This window comes from Musa acuminata, chromosome BXJ3-5 (assembly GCF_036884655.1).
Source record: "Musa acuminata AAA Group cultivar baxijiao chromosome BXJ3-5, Cavendish_Baxijiao_AAA, whole genome shotgun sequence".
NCBI lineage: Eukaryota > Viridiplantae > Streptophyta > Magnoliopsida > Zingiberales > Musaceae > Musa > Musa acuminata.
In genome coordinates this window covers 29,632,501-29,641,377 of record NC_088353.1, presented here as the reverse complement: position 1 = coordinate 29,641,377, position 8,877 = coordinate 29,632,501, and the positions used below count along the sequence as shown (strand labels likewise).

The window sequence follows — 8,877 nt, the reverse complement described above, 5'->3', positions numbered from 1 at the left end:
ATGAGCCAATAATTTTTAACCAAAGAGAATGATTTGTAATAACTTGCCACTATGTAATAAAAAAGTTCAATCATAAATCCAAGATCATTATGCAATCAAAGATTTAGAGTATAAAACAATATGTACTTGTTTGTTTAAAGGAATGGGGGATATCTTTCAACAACAACAAGAAAGCCATAAAGCATCAATTATTTAAAGTTAATTACATAGATTGTTTACCGTTATTGAGAGATACGTAGAAAGTTATATATTTAATTAAGAATATTTAAATCTCAATTTATAACTTTTATTAAAATCTTTTCGGATCTTCTTTATCTGATAACATATTTTTATATCCAGTTAAAGCTAAATAGCAAAAAGAATTGCAAAAGAATTGTGACAATAAGAAGAAATACCAAGAGAAGAAATGCAAAAAGAAGTATGAGAAAAAAAATCAAATGAACAACTGATGCTACTCTGCATTGTATGCACCAATGACCGGACAATAAGAATTGTGACAATACAAGAGAACTTGTAGTCTTTCATTATGGCTAGAGAGAACTAGAGATAAGCAGACTGATAGAAGATTATAAAAGTATCAGGTGTCAGATCCACTTTATAAGGTAGGAAAAGCAATCCTTTGTTTTCTAGTGTTGCTTTATCAACTGCAAAACTTCATAGAAGCAATCATATAATCTCTAACATGTTTTGCAAAGAAGAAAAAAAAAAATCTAAGATATTTAATTATTTCATGAGGACCAATGGAATTCCTTGACTTAATCTTCAAGTCATGCCGATTGCAAGAATCATGTTATGGATGGGCAGCTAGCAACCTGTCTAGTGAGTATTGTTTCAGCAGTTATGTTTCATAGTCAAGATTTTTCAACTTCATTATTCTGGTGATGAACTTCACATGATGCATGCATACATAAGCTCCAGATTGTCAACCAAAGTATAGCACAGGTGCAACAATTTGATGCAATAAAAGACTTTTTTGGCTTCACAAGGAGTAGCACACTAGACATCCATGAATGAGAAAATACCTTGCTTTTCTTAACAGGCTTCAGGATCTTGATGATGCACTGCTCGTTATTGGTTACATCTATGCCTTCAAAGACCTCACTGTACTTCCCTCTTCCAACCTTCCGCACACAATCTCATAAACATCCTGACTCCTGAAGAAAATAATAGTTTTTGAAGATCATTCAGTATATTCCTTTTATCATCATGGTGGATACGAAAGATCCAAAAGGAATGTAATAAACAAATTGTGGCTCTTGACAAACAATTTGCTGTACTCACCAATTAGTGACCATTTTAGCAAAAATACTTAGAAGATGCTATAAATTTGCATATACTATGGATGTGTTTAAGAATCTAGAAAGATAACTAAATTGGTGATGGATGAACAAGGCTTCTTCCAAAACAGGAACCAAGGATTGTAAAATACATGCACCCTTATCCCTGGACAGAGAAGTTATTTCTGTGTTTCAAAACCTTGATACTCGCATTGTGATAAACAAATCACCAAGATTTACTTTCTGACTAAGATGGTGCACATGATACCAAATTACATACAATAAACTGAAAAATGATTAGTTTGGTAATTGTGCACAATTCCTTCAAGAAAATCACTGCCACACATGCCTCCATACCAATGTATCATCAATATCCCAATTATTTGTGGCCAGCTACATGGATCTTACATGGATGTTTCTGATGTTGAACTCTGTTAAGGGCCATATTACTTGTCCAACAGCTACAGAGTACAGAATATGTTATTAAGGAAACAACCTTACCATAATCATGAAAGGAAACCTTAAACATAAAAATGGAAGAATTAACCATTTATTACATCTTCAGGTGGAAGACAAAAACCAGTGCAGCACTAAACCTAAACATCATTGCATCAACAATGAGAGGGTGCTATTATTGCTGAATAACAATGCTCTATTTTCATTTTCAATGCAATAATTTTGCAGATCTTCCCTTATAACATTAAGGAATAGCTAAAAGGATGGAGCAACCAGATAAAAGTAATAGAACCAATGAAATAAATGTACCAAGCAGCAAAAGAAAAGCTGCCAACATGCAGCTGATTGTAGGAGCGGGAAGCAAACATTGCAGTGGATGCTCGGAAGGAGTCATTACATATTACGAAACATCGTACATCAAACATGTAGGAGCCGAAAAGTGGTTCGCAACAGAAGAATCTACCGGGAACAAGAGTATCAACATCATCCTTTAGCATCTCCAAACTGCACGAGCATGAAGATCTGCTAGAAACCCTGGAATGAACATATCTAACATAAGCATCGGAGCCAAACCAGGAAAATTGCTGCTTTCAGCCTCGCCTTCGTTCCTTTTTAATAGTCGTACTACATATTCGATCATCCACTTTTTCCTCTTGAGACCAGCTTCTATTTCCCTGAAACCCTTCGTTGAATTCATGCTCATAACATTGCTTTCTCCCACACAAATTCAGCAAAAGAGGGTAGAAAAGGAGAGATCGCTAGGCACAGAAAAACCGTAGACATCTAAACGGGCAGAAGTACGAAGCAAAACTCATCAAACCAAGGCATCATAACAACATCCGCCACTAGGGGTGGGAGAATCCGGGTCATACCCCCAATGGACAGTGAGCGACACGTAATCCCAGTACTCCTTGGGGCGGACGACGTTGACGTCAGCGTACGCTCGGGCTTTCGACATGGCGCGTCCGCCCCTCTCCTCCGAGATCTCGCCGATGGCAAAGGGGAGATCCGAAGAGGAGAGAGAGAGGAGGCATGCCCGTTGCGAAGGCGGTGGAGAGGAAAAGAGCCAAGCGGGGAAGGGGCGTTCGCGTCGTGGAGTGTGCGCCGTTGTCTCGAGTGAAGAGATGATGGCAAAAGGACAAGGATACCCACGAACTTGATCCGAACCCGAATCAGTCGGATATTTGAACCCGATTAAAAAACTCCAAATCCGATATGAACGGATTAGATGGTTCATCAATCGTGGTTTACCTCATGTAGTCCGTCCATTAGCGATCAGATTAGGAAACGAGGATTGAGGTTTGTTGGATTAAGATAGTTTTATTTGGTTCTTTTAACCCTAAGCAAATGCAGCCGGCAACATTATGGCACAAGTGTTTGTTAAAATACCCTGTTTCATTTGGTTCTTTTAACGCTAAAAAAATGCGGCCGGCATTACTATCACACAAGTGTTTGTTAAAATACCCCTTCGTAGAAGATTGCAGGCAAAAGAATCTACACATTTGCAAAGAAGCTTCAGAGATTACAGTGTACACATCTTGGATTTCATTGACCTCTGAGTTAATCTTCCGTTGCTGCATTCATCGACAGATGTGGAAGAAGACAAATGTACAGTAGAAGCTGATTTTTTCTGAACAAAATCATTTCATCGTACATTTGATAACCAACGTGGCAAGCATACTCTCCGATTGTACTTGAAGTACTGCACTAGTGCCTCTGGAAAACAAAGTTTAGTGGATCATGTGTTGGGCCCAAATTGGGCCGAAGTATACAACAAGGATTTGAGTCTAACACCGGTCGTCGGGCCCCACCCGATCCTATCCATTCATACCCTCTTATCTGGCCAATAGGAATTAATGATCTAATTATCCTATCAGAACATATGATAATTAATATCATAACTGATCTACTATTGAATATTATCAGACACGAATTAGAAATAATGAGAATGAGACGAGGAGCATGTCAAATCCTTGAGTGCATTTTAATGAAACGTCTGCATAGAATAAGCATGGATTCTTAATCTCACCATGTGAATAGATCACCGCAAAATCTACAAGTAAAAAACACCAACTAATATTACTCTTTCTTATCCATTGATTTTTTAAAAATAATAAATAAATCAAGTTACCTATTGATCGGATAATCTCACTATTACATAATGCTAGGTCCGATATGGTACTTGTTCTTATACCAAGTAAGGGATTTGGGACAAATATCTCCCATCGAATAAATTAATTTATAATGATGCTCATCCTCAATGGATCATGATAACAACTTATTAATATTTTGAGATCGATCGATTAATTTGAACATTAAATACTTATATGTGTTAGACTAAGATTGATCGTCATTAGGATTTATTTTATTGAAGCTATTGCCATAATCCATCTAATATTTAAGATGTTGGTGCTTTAATTTCCACATCTTTTCCCCTCTCCAATAAATCAAAGCCAATTTTTATCCTCTCCTCGCCCTTGTAAATTGCAATAAGTTATTCTTGAAATATTCTACATGTAGTCAGCTTACTCTTTATCGTCACTTCCTACTATTCACAATCTTTTACTATTTATAATCTTAAAAAGATTAATATAGATAATATTATATTATTCATAATCTCTCTAGGTTTATTTTTTACCTTTTATTTTTTTGCCTATTCCTCACAGCCGTTGCTGGCGAGCCCTACTTCTTCTTCTTCCACAGGCTCTCTTCAGTGCCTGTGCATCATAGTAGACAATTTGTAAAGATATAAAGTATGATATTTTATAAATTAATATAATTGACTTAAAAGATAATATCTTTTAGCTATTACGTACATAATTTTAAAAATATTAAATTATTATCATAAATATCAAAAATTATTTCACACCTCTTCTTTTATTTTTCGTTCATTTCATTTCATCATCGGATTTTTTTTGTCATTTTATGTCACCTCATCTGATTAAGAGGAAAAAGAAAAGAAGAAGAAAAAAAGATTATTAGTAAATAGTAAATAAAATTATTAAAATTAAATTATAAGTTAAAAAATATATGTATATTTATAAAAGGATAATTTAGAAATATTTAAATTCTTAATATCGATCGTAAATGACTGGATGAGTTGAAAATAGTATATTAATGCAAAGTTTCATATAAGCCCTCCACATATGCAAAATTACACATGTCGTGGCTCATCCAAGTCGAATGATAATTGTTAATATATGCAAATATGCATTTATACTCCTGTTTTGTTTATTTTTTGTTTTTGGCTCCGATCCACGTTGTCGTATGCTGTTCTCCGATTCCAATTTGGAATTTGTAATAATAAAAAATTAGGGTTTTCTTTTTTCTACCCAAAATTCTGTGCCTCTCGTTTCCTTCCCTCTTCCGCGTTGGTTTCCGCTCTCTGCATAGGATTTCTTCTCACCGATTGTCCCTGCCCCGAGCAATTCCGATCACCACATGGCTTTGCGCTTATGCGATCTAGTTGAACCCGTGGATTCCAGCTGCTATATCGCGAATCTCGCATCCCATCCGTCTTCAGCCTCCGACTCCTGTTGTTGTTTGTTTACCTACGCTTCTATTCGGATTCGTCGCGAAAGACGCTGGTTTTGACGTTCCTTGGTTTTCGCCATGGGAAAGAGTGAGTGGTTCCCGCGATTCTCGTGTTAGATGCTTAGTTCTTACCTCTTTGACTGTTGATTTATGAAAAAGATCGGACTTTTGGGATGGGGGTATGTCAAATTTGTGTTTTTGATTCGAAATTGGCTGTTATTTTTCTTTAATTTGGAATTGGTTATGCTGGAAAAGAAAGGGAAGGGTTTTGATGGCGATCTTCATCATGCAGGTCAACGGCGCAAGGCTGGCGGCGATCAGTTCGATAGCAGCGATGCTGACAGCGTGAGCTCCATTTCGACGGGCTTGTTGGAGCTGGCTAACGACACCGAGTGCCTGAACTCCCAGGAATTTGAACTAGAGAAGTATATTGATGACCTCTATGAAAAGAGGTACTTTTTATCTTTTGTATAATAAATTTTCACGGCCAAAAGTGAACCTTTTCCCTATTTTTCCTGCTTATTTGTTTGTTCTCTTGGGTTGCAAGTTTTATTTATTATGCCAATGAGCACGAACATATTTCACGGCCAAAAACTACTTCGTGTTGCCACTAAATCTAAGTTCAGCATCACATTTTCTTGATATTTCATTATTTGGATTCAGATTACTGTGTGCTAGACCATCCATATTCAATATGGGGACCTATATAAGGAGATAAAACACAAGTTTAATAAAAAAGATTACAGACGATGAGTTCCTTTTTGCATATTAGGAAACAAGGTCCTAGTTGTTGTGGCACCAGATAGACTTCTGGAGGAGATCTGTGAGGAAAATATTTCTTAGACTGTGTTGAATATCCTGTGTTATCCTGCTTTGTGACAGATTAAATAATGAATTTTAATGTAGCTTTCATTGTTTGGTATACATGTTATATGTAATTTTTCTAACTATGGAAATTCATTAAAAATATAGATATCATTTTGTCCTACTCTTGTATCTATTTCATTAAAAATAGAGCCTTTTGCTACTTATAAATATATAGACATCTTTTTTGTACTATAGAAATTCATCAAAATTATAGCCTTCTGCTACTTATAAAGATATAGACATCTTTTTGTACTACTCTTGTATCTATTTCTCAAAATATTTCAGATGGAGATTGATTCCTTGTATCAAATTGAAATGATCTTCACATAATTACTGTGCTAATGGCTGCAGATGATATTTAGTTAGTTTCATATTTGCTTGACCTTGAATACTTACTATTCATGCTTTTTAGATGAAGTAAAAGGATATTAGCTAGAGTCTAGCTAATATCTAGCTACTAGGTATGCCAGACATGCTGGGTTTTATTTCATTTATTTTGCTTGTTTTTTAAGATATGCATTTTAACTAATGTACAATGTGAACTCATTATTTTATGCTCTTTATAGCACCAGCATTTCCTCTATTTTCAATCTTGTTTTCTTGTTGGAAGTGGCTGTATGATGACTGTTAAAATTAATAAACAATAATATCTTGACAATTGTTGCCATATTTCAGTTTGTATGTGGTACTCTTTTATTTTATGCTGATGTTCTATGTTGTGGAGATTTTCAAATTCAAATTTTCAGCTAATTAAACTTCTGGATTTCATCTTGAAGGGGATCTACAAGAGAGAAGGCTTTGTCTGGGCTTGTCGATGCATTTGAAGGGCATGTTCTTCTTAAATTTGTTGAAAACAAGTGAGTTTATTTTTAATAGGCTTACATGATGTGCTGAACTGATAGTATAGCTGTCAAGTGAATGACCAGACATTATTGTATCTTCTTCCTAAGCACCTAATATCAAGTATATTAATGTAAGACTAATTATGCTTCCTGATGATTCATTCCAGAATTATCTGATCAGCTGATAATAGAAGTGATAATGGAAGTTTATAGTACCAAAATGTTCTCTTATATTTAAATCATTGATTTTGCAGTTTTTTGTTTTACATATTTACATTATTCTAACTAATTCTGTGATTATTTTCTTGGAAAGATTAATTTGGTCTTAACATCTTAAGATTTTCCACTGGTTTTGAGATTCACCTGTCCTCTTGAAATCCACATCTTATCCAACTTTTTATTCATTTGTTTCAGAAAAAAAAGAACTTTTGAAACCAAGCTTATAAATAAAAACACAGTTTATTTCATATAATTATAATAAAGTTGAACTTATCTACTCAATTTTAACTCATTTTTCAGAAATGATCAAGATGATGTTACCTTTGGGTTCTCTGATATATGTGTTTGTAATCTAACATTTCTTGCTTGTATATGGTTGGCTGCAGATTTATTACGTTATTAAATCAGTACATTAATTCAATTAAGAGAGGTTCTACAAAGGAGGCTTGTTTAGCTTCTCGTGCCATTGGTATCCTTCAATCCTTCATCCATAAACTATGCAGTTGATGCTTATCTAGCTGCTGGTGTACCTAACCTATGTTTTCATTTCAAGGATTGCTTGCCATTACTGTTGGTGCAGAAAATAACGCCCATGAGATAATGGAAGAATCAGTCTCCCATCTCTCCCAGGCCCTTATATCTGGGTCTGATGCACAGAAAAAATCATCTGTATGGTTATAACTATAAATTCTAAATCTTGTTACTGTTTCTCTCCGTTGCTTTGCTAATTCTCATACTTAATATATTCTGAATCTGTTAAATGCCACTCTAGGTACTTGATTGCCTGGCTGTTGTAACTTTTATTGGTGCAATTGATCTGGCTGAAACTGAAATATCGCTGAAAGCGATGTGGCAAGTGATATATCCGAAGTCAGGTCCCAATGTATGTGAGCATGTTGTTGTTTTAGAAAATTATTTGTTTAGAACTTCCTTTTAATTGATTCGGTTTTTTATCAAGTTAACCCTTGCTATGCTGTGTATTCAGATTCACAATAATTTCATTTCTACATTCAGGTTGGGCTAGTGAAGAAACTTCCCTCCACTGTACTTGCAGTGGCAATATCTGCATGGTCATTTCTTCTTACAACCATTAGTGGTTGGAGAATCAATCCTGATAATTGGAAGGAGTACGTTAAATTAGTTCTGAAATCTGTTTTATTGTCTTATTTTGACTATTTGGTTGAACATAAATTGTGTCAATATCTGATTCTCTCCAGGTCAGTTGCATTCCTTTCCACTCTTTTAGAAGATAATGACCGTTCTGTTCGTGTTGCTGCTGGGGAAGCAATAGCACTTTTCTTTGAGTTAGGGATATTGGACTTACACCGGAGTGATCACATTGATATCGACAGCCTTAACCATGAAGTTTTAAAACATGGAATGCTTACATATATGCAATCGATGAAGGCAAAGATTTTGGCTAAAGCCAATGATCTCTCTGTTGAAGCTGGAGGTAAAGGAACTGACAAAAAAAATCTCAATGACCAGCGAGACTTGTTTCAGAAAATCTTGGATTATGTTCAGGTACTTCTTTTGCATTGATGCTGTTTATCTTGTGATGTATCATATCAATTGGTCTTATTTTTTGAAACTCGCTTGTTGTGTATCAGACTGGAGAATGTCCAGAGATTTCATTGAAGATATCAAGCAAGCATGGCCTCCTCAGGGCTTCAACATGGACT

General features: G+C 35.3%; 2 protein-coding genes across 3 annotated transcripts in view; one reads left to right on the top strand and one right to left on the bottom strand.

Annotated features, from left to right (window-relative positions):
* Positions 1 to 904: 904 nt before the first annotated feature.
* On the bottom strand, positions 905 to 2,868 carry LOC135586171 (uncharacterized). Its single transcript, XM_065150201.1, has 3 exons — positions 2,606 to 2,868; positions 2,043 to 2,267; positions 905 to 1,154 (listed from the first exon to the last, which is right to left on the bottom strand). Exons 1-3 carry the CDS (start codon positions 2,689 to 2,691, stop codon positions 1,082 to 1,084), a joined length of 384 nt encoding a protein of 127 aa, XP_065006273.1. The 5' UTR covers positions 2,692 to 2,868; the 3' UTR covers positions 905 to 1,081.
* Positions 2,869 to 5,061: 2,193 nt separating this feature from the next.
* LOC103985133 (uncharacterized) overlaps positions 5,062 to 8,877 on the top strand; it is a 6,470-nt gene continuing 2,654 nt past the window's right edge. The window contains exons 1-9 of one of the 2 annotated variants that reach the window (XM_009402756.3): positions 5,062 to 5,355; positions 5,560 to 5,719; positions 6,911 to 6,991; positions 7,582 to 7,664; positions 7,776 to 7,864; positions 7,968 to 8,078; positions 8,210 to 8,322; positions 8,413 to 8,719; positions 8,806 to 8,877. The exon at positions 8,806 to 8,877 is cut by the window's right edge and continues 12 nt beyond it. In XM_009402756.3, the coding sequence (XP_009401031.2) occupies positions 5,346 to 5,355; positions 5,560 to 5,719; positions 6,911 to 6,991; positions 7,582 to 7,664; positions 7,776 to 7,864; positions 7,968 to 8,078; positions 8,210 to 8,322; positions 8,413 to 8,719; positions 8,806 to 8,877 (1,026 nt within the window). In that variant the 5' untranslated portion in view covers positions 5,062 to 5,345. Of the gene's footprint in view, positions 5,356 to 5,559; positions 5,720 to 6,910; positions 6,992 to 7,581; positions 7,665 to 7,748; positions 7,865 to 7,967; positions 8,079 to 8,209; positions 8,323 to 8,412; positions 8,720 to 8,805 lie in introns of both variants that reach the window. The other variant, XM_009402755.3, reaches the window with a different exon arrangement.

Coding starts and splice junctions, on each gene's coding strand:
- LOC135586171 (XM_065150201.1), bottom strand. CDS start 2,691: ATGTCGAAAGCCCGAGCGTACGCTGACGTCAACGTCGTCCGCCCCAAG. Junction 2,268..2,605: donor TCGCTCACTGTCCATTGGGG/GTATGACCCGGA, acceptor TGTTCATTCCAG/GGTTTCTAGCAGATCTTCAT. Junction 1,155..2,042: donor AGCTTTTCTTTTGCTGCTTG/GTACATTTATTT, acceptor TATTTTCTTCAG/GAGTCAGGATGTTTATGAGA.